At 46.1% G+C, this 20,307-nt stretch overlaps 1 protein-coding gene across 5 annotated transcripts in view; it reads right to left on the bottom strand.

The window, feature by feature from the left end:
* KIF2A (kinesin family member 2A) overlaps positions 1-20,307 on the bottom strand; it is a 525,241-nt gene that overhangs the window by 330,355 nt on the left and 174,579 nt on the right. For 3 of the 5 annotated variants that reach the window (XM_086960678.1, XM_086960675.1, XM_086960676.1), the window contains exons 5-6: positions 12,316-12,441; positions 10,055-10,155 (exon numbers count right to left, since the gene is read on the bottom strand). In XM_086960678.1, coding sequence (XP_086816804.1) covers positions 10,055-10,155; positions 12,316-12,441 — 227 coding nt within the window. The remainder of the gene's footprint in view (positions 1-10,054; positions 10,156-12,315; positions 12,442-20,307) is intronic. The other 2 variants (XM_086960677.1, XM_086960679.1) reach the window with 1 other exon arrangement.

Here is a 20,307-nt window from a genome sequence, read left to right as displayed (position 1 = left end):
TTCACAGGACTCTATGGGGTCAGATTGGAATTGGCTGACCTCGATCTCCGAGCGGTGGATGCACGCTATACCTCCTCCCACTTTCTTTGGTCTGTCTGACCTGACGATGTTGTATTGTGGTGGAACTAGGAGATCAATGGTAGGAGATGAAGATTCGTTGAGCCATGTTTCAGTGAGGATGGCCAGGTCGATATCGTTGTTAATGATTAGTGCGGCTATGTCTGATGCATGTTTATTTGCCGAACGGCAGTTGAGTAGTAGGCAGTTCAAGGTTTTCTGTGAGTTATCGACATTATTGTTTTCGGTATCCGTTGTAGTTAACTGAATGTGTTGTAGGTTGTGGTGTATCGCTTTCCTGTTATTCTTTCTGGGCATCCTATTGGAGTCAATGGGTATTATTTTGATATTCTCCTCACTTCCCTGGGCCAGATGTTCATAAGATCGAAGTAGCACCATGGTTTCTTCATTTGACAAAGGATAGGTCCTGTTAGGTCTGATGGGTCGGAGTGCAAGATTCTGAATGTGTGAAACCTTCGTGTGCATACTTATCGTCATCTCCCAGATTTTTTCAATTGTCTGTGCGACTTTCAGCGAGTCTTGTGCCAGGTTTCCTACTAGTTTCTTGAGTTCCTTGATTTCTTTCTGGGTTCGGGGTGATTTCTTGTGTGAGCTAGGCTTGCCTGTTTGGGTTCTGCATTTTGCTCTTCTTCGTGAGAGGTTGGTTCTCGAGTCCCCAGATCTTTCCATTAACTCCTTGGTTTGGTTGTTGTTCCTGGCTCTATTAGGACTGACCTCGTTGTTTCTTATATTGCGATGTGTAACGGGTGCCTTTGAGGATAGGGATCTAGGAGATTTCAAACTCGCATTCGGGGGAGGTTGCGGAAGGTAGGTATCTTCTGCTTTGTTCATTTCATGGTTATCTTCATAGGGGGACTCGTTAGGTGTTGAGTTACCCTCTTCCGGTGAGGTGTCATTGATTGGTAGCATCAGCCGCTCTTCCATTGGGGCCATTTTCTTTTCTTTGTTTCCAAGGTTATTAGATGTCGCAGTCATTTCACTCTCCTTCTCCGTTGTTGCCATCGCCGTTTCCGGTAAATCTCCGGCGTTAGAGATTTGATTGTTCTGGCAGTTGGTTAGATTAGCATCTCTAGTGATAGAGTCGTTGTTGTCGATTGTGGTAACTGGTGGGGTCCTGTTTTGCTGGTAGTTTTGTCCTTCTATGCATTCCTTTAAGGTTTGGAAAGCTGCCTCAAATTTCTCTAGTTCTTTGTTAGTTGCTTGTATCAGCACTATTCCCGTTTTGTACATAGTAATGAATAATTCTGAGCTACATCCTTTAGTTAGTGAAGTCGTTATTTTTGTGCCATGTGGTATGTTTTTTATGGTTTTTGTGAACAGCCTATTTGTAATGATATTGCGCCATTTGGCCGTTTTGTCAGTGTAGAATATCAGGTCATTCATCATGACGCCTTTAACTCTATCGAAATATGGATCGGAGAACAGGCTGTTCGGGTTTTTTCTCAAGGTGTTATGTTTGAATTTTTTGGCAGCATGTTTGGATAGAGTCGGAGGATATTCTATATTCTTTGCATTAGATCCCGTCGATTCTCGGTATCTTTCATCCATTTCCGCTTCACCTTTATGTTGTGTTGTAAGTCTTAGAACGCCTTTGCCTAACTGTACTGAGTGGTTTCTAAGTGTCCCCAGTACTGCTGTTTCGTGTTGGTAGGTATAGTTATTTTGTGGTTCCGTTTGCTTTTATACCTTATTCTAATCAATCCTTTGTACTTAAGGTGCCATCACCAGTAAAATAATTAATTAATAAACTATTAAACTATCTCTCTTTGTGAGCAGAATTTGTCTGAAGGTTCTTTAGTTTATCCTTAGTAATATTGTTACTCCTTCTAATCCATCATTTGTAATTATGGTGTTCTCACCAGTAGTTAGTTAATTAATTGACTCGCCTTCTTTGTGAGCAAGCGTTATCTGGTGCTGTGTTTCAGATTTTCCTTGACCCTTTTCTCTTTCCTCTTGGGATTGTGTAGTCCCCCTTCCTTCTTTTCCCTTTTCCTGTCCTTTCTTTCTTTTCAGTCTCTTTTCCTTAGGCTTGTGTGGTCCCTTTTCGGATTTCTTTGTCCTTTCTTTCTTTCCAGTCTCTTTCCCCTTAGGCTTGTGTAGTCCCTTTTCGGTTTTCTTTGTCCTTTCTCTCTTTTCAGTCACTCTCCCTTGTGCTAGTGTAGTCCCTTTTCCGTTTTTGGTCACTTTCCCTTGTGTTAGTGTAGTCCCTTTTCCATTTTCCCCGTCTTTACTTTCTTTTCAATCCTAAGTATTGGTTGGTCGCCTTTCCCTTTTTCTCATCTGTTCGGGTGGGGGGCGTCTATGCTGTTTCACTCCCTTTCCACAGATCGCCCGTCCTTTAGCACCGAGTCTGCTCCTGTGGTGTTGATCGGTGGGATCACTGGTGTAATGTTTGCTTAATGCAGACGTCTTATGCGGCCGCCATGTTAAGGTCAGGCGCGCCGAGACTCAGTCCATTCGCTTCGGTTCTCCTGCGTTTCCCTTTCCATGTGTTAGGGAAGTTGCGAGTTGAGATCTAGTAGGTCCGTGCAGATATTGAGTATGTAGTAGTGCATGGAATGATTATTCTACAGGCTCTCCAAATATGACAGATGAGAGTTGCACGGTACAGAGATTATACGACCACGTGGAAACAGCACGTACAGGGGAATGGCGGAGGTGGCAAAGCATGCTTGTGAGGCGTAGGTGGCTGGCGCTTGCTGCTGCTCATGAAGTGCTCTAGGGAAAGCCTCCCGCTGCCCACACACAGTCCTTTGTTCTGCATGAGACTGGTGGTACTTTACAGCCTTTGGTGCCAACCTTTCTTCTTGTCTGCTGAAGGTCTATCAAGAAACATCACCAGGGTATCCCGTCGGGATCTCTACACAAGGCTCTCACTGGGGTGCTTCTGAAATCTCCTGAGGTGAGCTCTTATCGCCCGTTGTCAATAATAAACATTGATTAAAAAATAAACTCCAACATTTGGCGCCTGTGCCACATTATGTGCGTGGTGTCTGGCGGGCCCGACCTTCCAGTGGTGGTCTCCCTGGATTTGAAAAAGCATTTGCTACACAGGGTTGGTCCGATCTATTGCAGGCACTGGACATAATTGGGATTGGCCCTACTTTCCTTGGGTGGGTCAAGCTCTAATATACTGCTGTGCAGGCACGAGTCGGTACGTGCCATCAGATCTTGCGATCTTGCTCCATTGGTAGAGCGAGTCGTCAGGGGTGCTCTTTATCCCCAGCCATTTTTGCCCTCACTATGTAGCAGCTTGCTTACATGCTGCGCTCTACAGGCCGTGACTGGGGTGTCCAGGTGGGACTGGACCGGCATACATATACATCTCTGTACTAACACCTCCATGATGCAGGCCCTTTATGTTCTTGATTTATTCGGTAAGATGACAGGACTCAAGGTGAACTAGGGTAAGTTCTGTGTCTTCCCTCTACGCTGGCTTGAGCAGGAGCTTTGGAAAATGGCAGACACTGAGCGCCTTCCTTGGAGCTTAGCGACCTTTAGCTATCTCAACGTCAATGTTTATCACAAAGATCGAGACTTGCTGGATGGTATCATGGTATGGCCCTGACCTCAATCCACCAATCTATGCACTTCTGGACTTGGCTGCCTCTCTTGCCCATGGGTAGCGGATCAGTCTAAGGGGTCTGAGATTGTCTGGGGCCCCGCTCGGAAACAGGTGTGTGCACGGAAGATCATGTTGCAACTTGGCAAATGTCTTGAATAAGTGTGTTTGTCAGAAACACAATTGTTGCTCCTTTCTTCCTAGTAGAGTGAGCTTGAGCTGCTCCTTTTAACTCTTGTCCTGCAAGCTTGTGGCAGAGGTGAATTGCTTGTGCAATCCACTGTACAATGGTGTTTTTGGTGACTGGCCGTCCCAAAAAAGTGCTGGCAAAGGATACAAAGAACGGTTCTGTTTTCCTGCACTCCTTTGTCCTTTCTATATAGTGCATGACAGCCCGTCTGGCATCCAGTGTGTGTAGCGCCCTTTCTGTGCTTGTAGTAGGTTTTTGGAAAGAATTCGGTATCTGGATTGTTTGGTTAATGTGGAATCGAGACACCACCTTTGGCATGAAGTGTGGGTCCGTTCTCATAACAATCCGGTCGCTGTGTATTTGTAGGTAGGGCTCTTTGAGCTTTAGCGCTTGCAATTCACTTACTCATCGTAGTGACGTGATAGCCACTAAGAAGGCTGTCTTTAGTATGATCATGTGCAGTGTTGCCCTGTGAATAGGTTCAAAGGGCGCCTTCATCAATTGAGTTAGCACCACGTTGAAGTTCCATGTTGGTGCTGGCATCCTTTTTGGGGGAGCGACTCTTTTAGCTCCTTCTAGAAATCTATTCACAACTTGGGAGGTGAAGAAACTCTACCCTGTTTCTCCCCTGGCGTAAGCTACTATTGCCGCTAAGTGCACCCTTAGAGATGCGTAGCTTAGTTTGCTTTGTAGCAGGTGCATTAAGTATTTTAGTACTGTGGATTCCCTTGTGATCTTCCGTTGTAGTTTCTCCTTGATGCACCATTGGGAGGACCTTTTCCATTTTGTTATGTAGCACTTCCTTGTTGTCGGTCTCCTCGCTTCTCTTGCTGGTAGTTTGAGGTCTGCAAGTTGTAGGTCTTCAGGAGCCATGCTGCTAGGCTGACACTCTCAGGCTCTGGGTGCAGTACCTTTCTGTTCTGCATTGTTAATAGGTATCTTCATTTTGGGAACCTGTGTGCTGGCTGCTGTGCCATTTCTACTATCTTTGAGAACCAGGACTGTGTGGCCCACTGAGGTTCTATTAGAATTAGTGTCATGTTGCGGATCCTGCATTTGTTGAGTACCCTGTTTATCAGTGGTATCGGGAAAAATGTCTTTGATCAACTTATCCATAGCGCATTCCCTTGAGACCGGTGGTCTGGATGCGAAGTGTTGGCATTTTCCATTCTGGTGTGTTGCAAATAGATTTGTGGTGTTCCCCACCTTTGGAATATTTTCTCTACTTTCTGCTGGTTGATCTCCCATTCATGGGATGCAGACGTCTACCTGCTGAGTCGGTCTGCTTCCACACGGTCCTTCCCTGGTAGGTGTATTGCTAGTAGGTCTATTCTCAGTGGAATGGCCCATGTCCACATCTCCTGTGCTAGCTTTGATAGAGGTACAGTGTGTTCCTCCTTGCTGGTTGATGCAGAACATGGTTGTGGTGTAGTCTGTTTGGATCAACACCCTGTTCCCGTACAGCTCCTTCTGAAATGCTTTTAAGGCTAGGAACACTATCTTTAGCTCTAGGTAGCTGATGTGTTTCACTGCATCTTTCTGTGTCCATAACCCCCTCACCTTGAGTTGGTTCATGTGCGCTACCCACCCCAGGTGGGATTCAGAAAAGGGGGTGGTGATGAACAGAGTGTCTGAATTAAGCAGACCACTCTTACCCAGTCCAAAGATCAGGGCTTGATCCATCACCGTTATTTATCTCACTGAACTATCCCAGCTCAGAACCTGGCTATATGCAAATCAGTCTGTCCCTGGCCCAGTGCATCATGGGAACAGGGCAGACTAAACTACCAAGACAATTCTTCACCAGAAAGGAGACAAGCTACCGGGGACCGGTTTCTGGCATTTCAGCCGTCTTCGGCCCGATGGATCAAGCCCTGATCTTTGGACTGGGTAAGAGTGGTCTGCTTAATTCAGACACTCTGTTCATCACCACCCCCTTTTCTGAATCATTTTTGTCCACCATAAGCGTAGAAGGGTATACTCAGATGTGAGTCCCTAGCTCATTGCACCATCAGGATTCAAGCAACCCGGGCCGAAGACGGCTGAAATGCCAGAACCGGTCCCCGGTAGCTTGTTTCCTTCCCAGTATAAGAATTGGCTTGGTAGTTTGGTCTGCCCTGTTCCCATGATGCACTGGGCCAGGGTCAGACTAATTTGCATATAGCCAAGTTCTGAGCTGGGATGGTGCAGTGAGCTAAAAAACGGTGATGGATCAAGCCCTGATCTTTGGACTGGGTAAGAGTGGTCTGCTTAATTCAGACACTCTGTTCATCACCACCCCCTTTTCTGAATCACCCCAGGTGGGAGGCATCTGCTGCGATGGCCACTGTTGGAGTTGGTGGTGTGAATGGCTTCCCCTGTGCTATGTTTTCTTTGTTCCACCACACTATTTCCTGCTGCACTGCGTGTGTGACGACTAGATCTTCCCAACTCTCTGTTGCTTGTGACCATTGCTGTTGGAGCCATTCTTGGAATGGTCTCATGTGGAGTCGAATATTTGGAACTAGGTGCATGCATGACGCCATCAGTCCTATGAGCTTGCTCACCGTCCTCACTGTCAGAACTTGCCCCTTGTGGTAATGAAGGGTCTCCTTCAGTAGTGCCTGTGTTCTCCTCGTGCTTGGGAACACCCTTCCGTGTAAGATGTTGATCTCTGACCCTAGGAATATCTTCACCTGTTCTGGTTTTATCGAGGATTTTCCCCAATGTATTGAATTCCTAGTTGCATTAGCACTTGAGTAACCTGCTGAATGTGTTGTTTGCATTGGCTGTATGAGTTTGCTTTTACCAGCCAGTTGTCGAGGTATGAGTATACGTGTATCCCTGCTTCCCAGCTATGCATTTTGTTAACATGCTTGGTGCGGATTTTAGGCCGAATGCCAGGACTGGTAGTGTGTTTCCTTGATCACAAATTTTAGTAGATGTTTGTGCCTTTTGTTCATGGGGATGTGTAGGTAAGCGTCCTTTAGGTCTATAGTTGCCATGTAATCCCCTTCCTGTATCTGGGGTATTACTTCTTGCAAAGATGTCCTCTTGAACCTTTGAGTCTTTACGAATTTGTTTAAGAACCGTGGTTCCAGGATAGGTCTTAACGTTTTCTCTACCTTTGGTATGAGGAAGTAGTGGAGTAGACCCCCCTTGTTTCTTTCGTTGTATGGCACCGTCTCTATTGCCTCCTTCTTTAGGAGCTCCTGTGCCTCTAGAAGCAAGAGTGATAGTTCTGCTGTAGAGTGTGCCTTGTAGTTTGGCCTCCTGTTTGGAGGTGGCTTTTCTAGTTCTATGCAGTAGCCGTGTTGTATGATGTTTAGTATCCATTTGTCGGTTGTGATCTTCTTCCACTCCTGGAAGAAGTGTCTGATTCTGCCTGCTACAGGTGTCATGTGCTTGAGGAACTGTTTTTCTTGTGGTACAAGTAGTTTGTCTTTTCCCTTGTATTGTCGCCCCCCTAGAGAGGTTGTGTGGGTGGGCGTCAATCAATCAATCAATCAATTAGTGACTTAAAAGCGCACTACTCACCTGTGAGGGTCTCAAGGAGTCCTTCTTACATTGGAGTCACTTTGAGGTGGGTTGCTGTCCTCCCCTTCTTGTCCGACCTCGCCTGTTCGAGCGCCCTCGAAAGGATTGGCCACGTGTCTAGTACTGCCAGTTTTGCTATTGCTGTGTCTGATTGCCTCCTTGGTAATCCTGTTGGAAGGCTGGATGTGATGTTCCCGGCTGGTGGTTTCCTCTGCATGCTGGTCTCCTTGAGGGGGCGCCCCTTCTCCACCCCCTGAACTGCAGCGCTTCCATAGACCTTGCTGTTTTATTGTCCTTTTTTAGGTGCGTAAGTTTTTCATCAACTGGAGTGCCGAACAGTTGTTCGGCGTTGAAGGGTGTGTTCAGGATGTTATTTTGGACTTCTGGCTTGAAGCCCGAGATCCTCAGCCAGGATTGCCTTCTCTCCGCAACCCCAAACATCATCTGCCTACTGGATGTCGCGGCTGCATTCACGGCCAATTTCAGTCATGCGTTGGCCATGTTCCTGCCTTCTTCCACAAGGTGGTGTGCCCTCTGTTGGTACTGCTCCGGGAGATGTTTGAGCAGTTGGCCTACTTCCTCCCAATGCTGGTAGGCATGTCTGTTAATTAATGCATTTGAGCTGGCGATGCACCATTGAATCGCCACACTCCTCCATCTTTCTTCCTGTGAGATCCATCCTTCTGCTCATGGCTCCCTGAAGGCCTCCCTGCCCTGGTCCAGCACACTTGGGAGCATAGGTAGAAACTGGCTCCTGGTCTGTGTAGGAAGCAGAATTTCCAGGAGAAAACAAGCTTTGGGCTTTTCCTCCTCTAGCTTCACTCCATAAGTAGCTGCAGCGTTCTTTATGACCATATTGTATATGCCAATGTGGTTCGGTGGCCATGGCCTCAATGGATATGACTCTACACCCTCTTTTGGGTTTTCGGTGTTGAGATCCTGCCACTATAGGTCTTGCACCTCTGAGGATGTTAAGTCCTGGTAGGTCTGTTGATCCTCTTCGCCTTCTGCCTCGAAGTAATCTAGGCCCTCTTCCTCATGTTCTTCGGCAGGTTTTGTTGTTTTCGGAGGATATGGGTCCTCGACCCACTCTTCAAGCTCTGCTTAGGCTGCGGGCCTCGAAGGGACGGTGTACTGGCTCATCCGGTCGTCGAAATCCTTCTTTTGCTGGAGGATGTTTGCCTTTTCGACCTTGAGCCTTATCTTTTTCTTCATCTCGGCAGCCATGTTCGGAGTCGAGCGCTCAAGCGCTTCGCGGTCGTCGGCCTCGAAGTCGCCTTTAACTCTTTTTCCTTCTGCGACGATCGGCCCTTTTCAAGACTGTGCTTCGACAACCTAGGTTTTTCCACAATGTTTGCCATCTGGGAGTCCTTAACGATGAATGCGCTGGGCTTTTTGTCCTTGGTGCAGCTGCGGGCATCAAGAGTTTCGAAAGCAGTGCCCCTTTTGAGGCCTTTGCATCAATCTTTCGAGCGTCGGTCGGGGGTCTTTGGGTAGACAACTCTCTTACCTCCTTCGCCGACTTCTTCTCGGTCTCAACGACCTTGCAGTCGTCTGGTCCCTCCGCGATGTTGTCTTTTTCCCCACTGAAGAGGCCCAAGTCTCGGAACGATGGGGGTGGTCTTTGCCCCTGCATGTTGTATTTTGACCTTCGCTGCCTCTCCTGAACTCTGAGGGTCTTGGGTGTGAATGCCGAGCCGGCGTTTCAGTCTTCGCTTCAATGGTCGAGCGGCAGGCAGAGGTTGCAAACTGTGTTGGTCCTTCTGGGCGTATTTGTTGTGGTAATTATTGCGGAATTTGAATGGAGTTTTGTCCATCTCCTCGCTCAGGGAGCCCCGTGTGCGCATGCTGTGTTGGACGTCCAAGTTCTTGGTGTTTGCCCTCTTCTTGGTCGTTCCGGTTGTCCGGCCTGCAGTCGGTGTGCTGAATTCTCCAATGTTCGGTGTTTTTTGCAGATTTTCATTGGTTCCTTCTTCAAAAGTTTCTGGAACTCTTCCGTGAAGATCCAGACCCAACAGTGGAAAAAAGAATCTGTAGATGGAGACCAAAGGTGGCATCTTCCGCCGGAGCGCGTCAACGTCACAAATGGTGGGATGTCAACGCCCACCTGGGCCACAAAAGTAAAATAAATATATAAAGAAATACTACGATTCCGGACCCAATCACTGTATAAGCACAGCATAGTGAATCCAGAAAGATTCACGCTGCAAAACAAATGCAAGGCAAAAACTTGCTGGAAAGAAACATCAGTGTGAAGACTAGTATGTGCCAGAGGTAAATCCAGCATAAGTGAGACACAACATGTGCATGGAAGTCTCCAATCTATAGGACATAAACAATGGTATAAGAGCAAGCTGCAGCACACTGGGGAGAAAGAACACAGATGCAAGCAAGCTTGGCATGAACACAAACTTCAAATTGAGACTGGACGTTATTCTGTAAAAAAACACATCAGAGCCTTACCGGCCCAGCAAGATATTCCAACTGTCTATATAAATAAGATCCTTAGAATAGGAGTAGCAACTATTTCATCCGTGTGTTTTCATGTAGGTCTCCCATGACTTTAAGAGTGAGCTGTAAAATTTCATTAGTTAATACAATGTTTTATATTACAAAGGAACACATACATTTATTATTTTGGCACAGCAAAAACTTTGAAATACTTGCAGCAAATATATACTTTTTAACTAACAGCTAAAAATACAAACCTGAGCTCTTTTTTCTCTGAGTTCTTGTTGCTGTAGCCTTCGCCTCTCTCGTTTTTCTTGTAATTTTTCAACTTCTTTCACACAATTAGATTTTCTTCGGGCTACCAAAGAATAAAAGTAATGGGTTGAAAAATGTGCTACATCATCAACACGGTAAAAATTAGAACCATTAGAAAGGTGCTGTTCATTAACTTAAAAATTATGTATATACATTTCCTTTTTATTATCAGCATATTTTCAGGATGGTTGTGCATGCACAGTAGGGATTTCCAACCAAATACCTTCAAAACTATTTTAGTAGTACGGTGTGATCTACAAGGCTAACCAAGAACTGCAGTAACATGTATACTGAAATGAGGTTTGGCATGATAATTTACAATGTTAATGCAACTTTACAGTAATACATTCAAACAACAGGTAGAAGTAGTCCTGATTATCCCAAAGTAAAAGCACGCCTACATAGCCAAGATTCCTTCAACATTAAAAAGACTACTCCTGCACTGCCATATCGGTCAAAGACCTCAGTTCACAACCAAGCAAGGACTTGTCAAAGAGGAGGCCATACTACATCTCATAAACTGTGACAGGGTTTCAGAAGGTAAGACAACCAGGTTATCCAAATGTCCAAGCACGGATTATGTACAACTCTGGTCAGAGGACAGCGCCTTGCACTCTCAAAGTCAATGACTCAGTTTCCCTAAAGGGGCTGCTATGTAAGTAAACTAAGGTAAGCATATAGGATAACAATCCAATACATCTGGAGAAAAACAGGATTCTTTAATTTTTCCAAATCCAGGCTTTTTGAATAATCTGGATTAGAAACCATTTCACAGTGCAGATTGTACTATCATTAGCTTAGAAAAAGAAAAATGAATTCTGGTATTAGTTCTTTGCAATCAAGTCAGTACCCTTTTCTTTGTCAGGCGGTACAAAGAAAGTCACATAACTTTTATAATGATCAAAGGTAGCTGAGACTAAGGGTGATTGGGCTGACAGGCGTGAAAAGTAGAAAACTCATTAATTTGCTACTTTAGCCTTTAGTGCGCTCTTTTCTTCTGTGGTCTAAATCTGAATTTAAGATAAACGCTTTTTCCAGATGTGCTTTGAAAATGCAGTAATTCTTCAGCGGTAAGAGGAAGAAATATCTTAGTCTTGACTTGCTAGCAGCCACTTGTCTGAGAGGAGGCCTTTGGTTCTCCTTGGTGCGTGTTCACCACAGCAAGCTTCCTACCTTTACTCCAGAATGCAATGTCACTGAACCATTGTATGTGGTAAAATGGGCAAAGAGCCCCATGCGTAAGGAAGCACTGTCAAAGATTAAAGAGTGAGAGTAACAACTTGTAAAAAGACACTGATTGATCATGTGCAATCTAAAGAGAAAGAAAAGTATGATAAAGTAGAATGTATTCCATTGGGGCTAATTGTCTGGTCAGATCCTTTCAGAATTAGGGAGAAATGCAAACTACAATGACATCCAGGGGCACTTGGAAATTTCTGAAAATCTAGAAATTCCCAAAAATTTAACACAATGTTCTTTCATGACACGGCAATTAAAACAAGCTTACAAGTATAACGCCATCAAAGGTCTTATGTTGTAGAAAGACAAAGAAATGCTCAAACAAAGACCCCACGTGAGTTTAGCGTTAAACCGAATGTGGGTGGAAATGGGAATTTCTGCACAACTGGTATTAAGGGTGTGAAACCTGAAGAAATGGATGAGCAAACACAGATTCTGGCAGTTGTTCCTCATTGCAAGGGTCAAAACTCATAATGATGCGGCAATATCACACGTAATAATATCTGCGCTCTAATTATCAGATCAGTTTATAAAAGGACATAGTTATGATGGTCTATGTGGAGAAAGAAATAATGGTATCCCTAGCGAGCATAATCTGTGGGCCACTGCGAATATAGGCAGAAAACGAATAATGTACTTAGTAACAAATAGAAATATAAAGCGATGCATGCACCTTCAAAATAGTATGCAGGGCATGCAGGGTTAAACACAATGGATTATATGAAGAGGACACTTGATTACCTGAATAGTTACAACATATGGCACTACTTAATGGCAGAAGTGAATACAATTCTAAAATAAAAGGATCCAAATCAAACTGTGCAGGACCCTCCAAGATGTGCAAAACCTCCTTATCTGGACTCAACAAATAAACGCTATTAAACAGTATTGGTTGTTTTTTTCCCCTTAAATGTGAATATGTGAGCACAGAACATGAAGGAAGCCTAGATATATGGTTACATACAAGGAGGGCCAAAGTCCTTTTTTCCAGGTTGATCAGGAGATATATCTGAAACACTACCATTCTGTTGTGCAGCGGCAGACTGTTCTGGTGGGAGTTGATTTGGCCGTACCCGAGCTGAACCAACCACTGCAAAATAAAGTAAAACACAATTGAAGACTAAATCAACAGAATACATAGCATACTACTTCAAATGTTTGCTTCATAACACTATACATGAATTAAAACACCAACAGGGCAGGACTTAAGAAAAACAGGGGCAGTGGAAAACACCAAACAATTTAAAAGGTGCAACAAGGTGGCAGTACATGCTTCCATCTAGCTGGCAAGAAATTGAATGCTTTGTTAGTTTACCTTCATTTCGCCACAATGTATATCACAAACTTCTTAAAAGTTGTCGCTTTACTAAATAGGTCTCTTTCACACCCAAGCAGGAGAAGAGAATATTGGCCTTCATGCGTTCTTCCAATCAATTCATATATTAGTGTGATGGCCCTGCTGTGCAGGTCCTGTTTCAGGTTAAATGAAACCTCCAACAGGAACATCCTTTATATATTAGACAAGACATCACCCTTTGTATAGCAGCATGCTTCATCATAGGTGCCTTCCCTCACCCGGGTAAGTATACTACCACCCAAGAGGGCTCAATCAAAAGAATATAACTCAGGGAGCTAGTAAAAAGTTAATACTATGGACACGTGCAGGGTTCTTGTTAAAAATATTTAGGGTAAAACGGATTTCCCTTTATTAAATGGTTACCCTTGTCATGGTTAAAAAACGCTTTGTATGCAGTTAGAAAACATAATGGTTTGCCCATCCAGTCACATCTGTTGCCTACATGTTTCAGCTGAAAAACACTTCGCCCATAGGGGTCACTCAGCTTTGTTCAGGGCCAGAACTACCATGCATGCCTACCCATACACTAAGAGTGTCTAATAAGGAGGCAATTCAAAAATACAGCATCCCGATTGCCCCTTGGGCCAATTTGCTTCTGTAGGGTTTCAGACTCCCGCAGGAGCGAAAGCTCCGATTGGCTGGGGACGACCAGAGGCAACCCCCCCTTCACACCCTGCCCCAAGACAAAATTAGAGGGAAAAAATGGCTTTTTTGCCATCATTCAGAAAAACTTCCACAGGATTTAAAAAACAAATGGCAGCCCAGACTGATTATTTACTTAACCCGTTCCATGCGGCCGCGATTCCCCTGGTGTGCTGTAAACAGCACGAACAGGGGCGGGCCGTGACGAACCCCAGCCGTCATCAGCACACGAGCACCATGGTGCATGACGGCTGGGGTTCGTCATCAGCATGGAAGGGGTTAAGGCTCCTTCTCCCCTTTAAAATAAAATACAGCCTTTAATAAAAACAGACCGCTCTGGGGAATTCGATCCCTGGGGCTTGAAAAGGCTGAGGGACGGAGGCCGCAGAACGCCCCCCGCCCTTTACAATAAGGTACATCCCCAGGGGATAAGGTCGCTGTTGGAACCGGGATTACCGGCCTTCTTAGGGTAGCATGACACAGAGAGGGAAGGCTAAATCTAGAAGGCAATTGTGACGTACTTGCGCAACACAGACTACATACAACACCCCAGTGCAAACCCACCAAAAATGACACCACACCGTCTTAGTTAAATAGAAAATAGAGAGACTTTATCTCTTTGTATTGAAAAGAGGGAATGAGGGTTCCAATGTTTAATAAATTAGGACTTTGGACATTTCACTTTGAGATTAATTGCATCCATTAAACAGTACATTGCATTCCCTCACAGTAGTCAAAGCACCAGGTTTCTAAATACATTTAGCTAGGCAATCAGCAAGTAAGTATATCACACATAAACCAATAGGAACAGGTTGCAGTTTAAACCAGTTGGGTAATTACATTGAATACTACTTTAGTAGATATAAGTATCCATTTTGGAGCAAACATGCAAATAAATGAAATTTTGATTTAGCATGTTTTTGCATTAATTTAAATTAAGCTGGTAAATACATGAAGATTAGAATAACAATGGTTTCTTTTCCAGAGTGCGCTGTCTCTTCCTCTCTCCTGCGCAAGAAAGTGCTTATGGAGGCTTAACTTGAGGGGAATTGAAGTCTGGAACCCACTCTCTTAATTTGGGTAAGTCACGTTGTTACCAGACACTGGATTATCTTATGGGGCTTAGTTCTCGGCACACCCTATCACTACAGTCCCCCCTCCCTGCTCGGCATCTTTCCTTCAGCCCCACCTTCCATGTGTTGTCCCCAGATACCTCTGCGCCCGACCGGCGCCTCGATCACACCTTCTTCGGAGTGAGTCTGTGGGGCTGAACTCCCCCCCCTTTTTCCCGCTCAGGACTTTGGCACTTCGCCTGAGGCGGGGCAGGGGCCGCAGCCGAACTGCGACGCGCACACCCCGGAGGCCCCAATGCGTGTGGGCCTCCTTGCGTGCCCTCTCCCGACCCACTGGAGAGTCAAACTGAGGGTCAACTCGGCCTACTGAAGGGCCGCGGCAGCTTCCGCTCCAGTGAGGAGCTTCGGCTCGACAGAGCGGTGACGCGCTAGGAGGGAGTTCGGTTGCTAAGTGACCCCGCCCAGCGTCTCTCTCAGAGCCTCGCGTCGCTCCCCTTTTCCTCAAGCTTGGCGCTGGAACCGCTCAGCCCTTCTCAGCACCCAGGCCAGCAGCCTAGATTCACCTTGCAGCCTCGGCACCACTGCACTTCAGAGAGGGCAAAAAGGGGGAGGGGGCTCTGATTGATGCAGCGCTGGGAGAACTAGGCAGCATAACGCGCAAGCAAGATAAGCACGCTTCAACAAGGCCAAACAGGGGACAAGGGCAGACGTTAAGTCCCAGCCTCACTTCAGGGGTCAGGGCAAAGGTCCCTTGCTCCGCGTTGCTTCATTAGCTTATAGTGCCACCCTCCAAGGTTCCTGGGGCTGGGGCAAGGTCACTCTCGCCAGCTGTCAAAAGTAATTAGACTTCTTGATGTGTGGCCACACTGGGAGGTAGTATTTGCAGATCTTCTCACAGACAGGGCCAGATCAACAGGAAGGAGGGCAGCGCCCTCAAACCAACTCGCAGCCCCTAGGAGCAGTCAGATTAGCCTGAGATACAATCCCCCTGACACTGTAGTCTGCACTCCAGCAAGCCCAGCAGTGACAAAATAGGCGCCCAGTGTCCTCCCTTATATAGCCTGAGCCCAGGTCACTAGAGTGGACCGGAAGGTTCTGAAACCCCCTAATGCTATCCTATGGGCCAGAGCTCTGAGGTAATTTCTGGCAGGCTCCCATCTTAGGAAACTCTCCCATCCCACCATTTTAGGAAGGTGAACCTGTGCCTCAGCACTGATTAGCAGTGGTGAGGCACTCTGAGACCTAAGGCCACAAAAAGAATTGGTGGAAAAAGAAATGTGAGGCACAAAGGGGAAAAAAATAAATTGGGACAACCACCCAAAAGCTGACAGGTCTAACAGTCCCCATGGCCTATAAAGGGTCTGGGAGCGGGGGCCATGCCTCATTTAAATTTCACCCCAGGTGATGGGGACCTGCTTATGGAGAGGGACCACGCGCACAATGTTGGCAGCCATTTTAAATCACCATATAAACACCTCATGACAGGAGCAGCGAAACAATACCATTAGAGCTTCCTTAGGGGTTTTACTTTTATTCAGGCGTCATCTTGGCCTATCTTTTGCTATACCACTGTGAATATAAACTATAACAAATACCCAATTCATTTGTGGTTATATGCTTTTCTTATACTTTTATACAAATACTTTTAAATAAAATTCATTTCTATTAGATCATCTTATTTCCACAAAATTTCATGAAGTATGGTACTTTCACTCATTAGCACCAACCACCATTTGATCACAATTGATTAATTAACTTTGTTAACATCATTATCCATAATAAATATCTATGCTTAAAGCATTGAAATAATTATTGTATCCTGACACAATCTAGCCCAAGCAGACTTACATTACATCACTTTGCAATAGATAATTGTAATGTTATTCATATAGCGCTTACTAACCATGACGAGGCATTGAAATGCGTTTCAGCTAGTAGCACACTACTCTGGAGCCCAAAACATTGAAGGAGGATTCGTATAGGGAAATATAAATTGTTAATTTGACAGGTAGACATGTAAGGCTGTTTGATTGAATAGAACAAACGAGGAATAGAAAATAGTCTAGATAGTGTCATTTGGGCGATCATATTGATGAGGTTTGGGATGTGCCAAAGGAGGGTTTAAGGAGGGCAGAGTTTTGGAAGTGATTTTTGAGATCATAGTAGTAAAATGAGGTTTGGGGTAAGTCGTGGAAGGAAAGAGTCAAATAAGGTCTTTGGGAGATTATAGGATTAGAATGAGCTTTAGGATGACTCTGAGTGGGGGTACATGATATATTAAGAAAGGTATATGATGAGACAGACCAGTGCGATAGACGGAGTTAAAGGATGTTTTTAATTATTTTTTTTGCTTTCCACGTGAGTAGTAAAGTAATAAATATATAAATACATAACTACATAGAAAGGGTATACATATGTATAAGGAAAATAAAGATAGTCATCAGCAATATGGATTAGGAAAATGGGTCGCATAGCTTGAAAATTATATCATGGAATGTAATGGGTTTGGAGGTAAATAAAAGTTGAAAGTATAAAGCGACTAGCCTAGGGTGTTGATCTCATTTGTTTGCAGGAAACCTGGCTATGCGACTATACCCCTGTCATTGAAGGCTTTGCTCAAAAGGTTTGGCCGTCCCTCTGGGAAGATTATGACACTCACCTCTACCAGGATTGCGAAAAAAGTAATGCAAATGCTACTTACCAGTATGCATCTGTTCTTGGTATGTAGGGCTGCTGACATTCATATCTGTGCATAGTCCACCACCTAGTGTTGGGTCCGGATGATTGCACATTGTTGTCCTGGAAGAGTCTTCGAAGTATCACGAGATAGGTGGCTCCTCCCCTGGACTACAGTGCGCATGGGCATCGCCTCCATCCCCAGATTGTTTTTAGCCATTGGCAGAGATGGAGTGAAGAAAGTGAGTGATGACCATGCTATGAGCATATGTGTGTATATGAATACATACTGCAGCTGCTACAGGCGCCGGGGAGGAGGGTGGGCGATATGAATGTCAGCAGCCCTACATGCCAAGAACAGATGCATACTGGTAAGTAGCATTTGCAGTTCGAGGCATGTGGGCTGCTGAATTCATATCTGTGCATAGAATACATAGCAGTCCCTCCATTAGCGGCGGCCGCCCGTGCCAGCTGCAGCAGTCTGAAAAAGCGTTTTTAGAACAGCCTGACCAACAGCTGCCTGCTGTTTGGAATGCACGTCTACACAGTAGTGCTTAGTGAAAGTATGAGTGGTAGACCATGTGGCTGCTCTACAGATGTCTTCTAAGGGAATGTTACCTAAGAAAGCCATAGAGGCCCCCAACTTCCTAGTGGAGTGGGCCCTCGGTGGGATAGTGAGAGTGCGCTTAGCTTTAGCGTAGCAGATCTGAATGCACTTTACTATCCATCTAGCGATTCCTGCTTTGGAGATTGCATTTCCCTTGTGTTGTGTGGCAAAAGCAACAAAAAGTTGTTTGGTTTTGCGGAAATCTTTTGTCCTGTCCACATAGTACATCAAGGCCCTCTTCACATCAAGGGTGTGGAGCATACGCTCCGCCAGCGTCTCTGGGTTTTGGAAAAACACCGGCAATTCAATTGTTTGGTTTATGTGAAACTGTGAGACCACTTTGGGTAAGAACTTAGGGTTAGTGCGGAGCACCACCCTGTTAGCATGTACCTGGAAGAAAGGTTCTTGGATGGTGAGCGCCTGCAGTTCGCTAACCCTCCGTAGCGATGGGATTGCTACTAAGACCGCAACCTTCCAAGTTAAAAACTGGAGCTCACAAGAGTGCAGTGGCTCAAAGGGAGGACCCATCAGCCTTGTAAGAACCACATTGAGGTTCCATTCTGGAGCTGGTGGAGTCCTTGGTGGAATGACCCTTTTGAGTCCTTCCAGAAAAGCATTGATAGCAGGGACCTTAAAGAGTGACAGGTGCTGCCTATTCTGGAGGTATGCTGCCATAGCCGACAGGTGAATGCGGATGGAAGAGTAAGCTAGATTACTACGATACAGGTGAAAGAGGTAACATATGATATTTTGAATGGAAGCGTCTAGCGGGTCAATGCTGTGGTCCACACAGTAGATGACAAACCTCTTCCATTTAGCCGCATAACAAGCTCTAGTAGTAGGCTTCCTTGCCTCCCGAATGATGTCCATGCAATCGGGAGGAAGATTGAGGTAGCCAAACTCTAGGACTTCAGGAGCCAGATCGCCAGGTTGAGCTGTTGCGGATCTGGGTGCTGAATGTCGCCATGGCTCTGCGTCAGAAGGCTGGGAGTGAGATGAAGCCTTTGATGCGGTACCACGGAGAGTTCCAGAAACGTGGTGTACCATGGTTGGCGAGCCCACGTTGGAGCAACCAGGATGAGCGTCATCGAGTGTTGCCTGAGCTTGCGTGCCACCAGCGGTATCAGAGGTGCTGGGGGAAAAGCGTACGCAAATCTGCCTGACCAGTTCATCCACATCGCATTGCCCTGTGATTGGGGGTGTGGGAATCTGGCGGCGAAGCTTTGGCATTTTGCGTTCTCCTTTGTGGCGAACAGGTCTATCTCTGGATGACCCCACCTTTGGAAGTACGGTTGGAGTACTGATGGATGTATCTCCCACTCGTGCATCTGATGGCTGTGCCTGCTGAGCAGATCCGCCATTTGATTGTCCTTGCCCGGGAGATGCTCTGCCATGAGGAAGATGTTCCTCTGAATGGCCCACTTCCACATGCTCTGAGCCAGATGAGACAGCTGTGGAGAGTGTGTACCTCCCTGTTTCTGGATGTAGTACATGGCCGTCATGTTGTCCGTCCGGATCAACACGACCTTGTTGCACAGATGTACTTTGAACGCCTTTAAGGCCATGAAGATTGCCATCAGTTCCAACACATTGATGTGCATCTTCCTTTGCTGGAGTGTCCATAGTCCCTGCACAGTGTAGTGGAGTACATGCGCTCCCCATCCCTGGAGAGAGGCGTCCGTCGTCAGGATGATCTGTGGGACAGGCTCTTGGAATGGTCGGCCCTTGCAAAGGTTTTGTGGATTCCACCAATGCAGAGAGTTGTATGCCCGACCGCTCACCAACACTAGGTCTGTCAGTTGCCCATGAGCCTGAGTCCACTGACGTGCCAGGCACTCCTGAAGCGGACGCATATGTAGTCTCGCGTGCGGGACAATGGAGATGCAGGAGGCCATCATGCCTATCAACTGCATGAACACCTTCGCTGGAAGCGAGTGTTGGGGTCTGAATCGTTGGATCAGCGCCTGGATACTGGCGATTCTCACTGAACTCGGCTGCGCAGTGGCTGCCAGAGTGTCGATTGTCGCGCCCAGATACTGTCGCACGTGGGCGGGCTGGAGATGGGACTTTGGGTAGTTCAGAGAGAATCCCAGATCGTGCAGGAGGTGAATGGTGCGTGACACGTGGTCTACGCACTGCTGTTCCGTCTTTGCCTGAATAAGCCAGTCGTCTAGGTATGGAAAGACATGGACGTGCTGGCGACGGAGATGCGCCGCCACAGTCGCTAGGCATTTCGTAAATACTCTCGGTGCCGTGGTGACCCCGAACGGCAGGACTCTGAACTGGTAATGCTGGTCTAAGATCGTGAATCTGAGATACTTTCTGTCGGAAGGATGCAGGGGAATATGAAAATAGGCATCCTTCAGATCCAGCGTTGCTAGGAAGTCCCCCTGTTGAAGCAGGGGAAGCACCTGCTGCAATGTGAGCATATGGAAGTGCTCCGAGTTGATGTACCAGTTCAGGGGCCTGAGGTCCAGGATCGGCCTGAGTGATCCGTCCTTTTTGGGGATCAGAAAATACAGGGAGTAAACCCCCGTTCCCCGTTCATGCAATGGAACGAGCTCTATCGCCCCTTTTTGCAGCATGACCAGAACTTCTTGC

This window comes from Lissotriton vulgaris, chromosome 3_1 (assembly GCF_964263255.1).
Source record: "Lissotriton vulgaris chromosome 3_1, aLisVul1.2, whole genome shotgun sequence".
Classification (NCBI taxonomy): Eukaryota; Metazoa; Chordata; class Amphibia; order Caudata; family Salamandridae; genus Lissotriton; species Lissotriton vulgaris.
The sequence above is the reverse complement of the archived record's forward strand: the minus strand, read 5'-3'. Positions and strand labels throughout refer to the sequence as shown.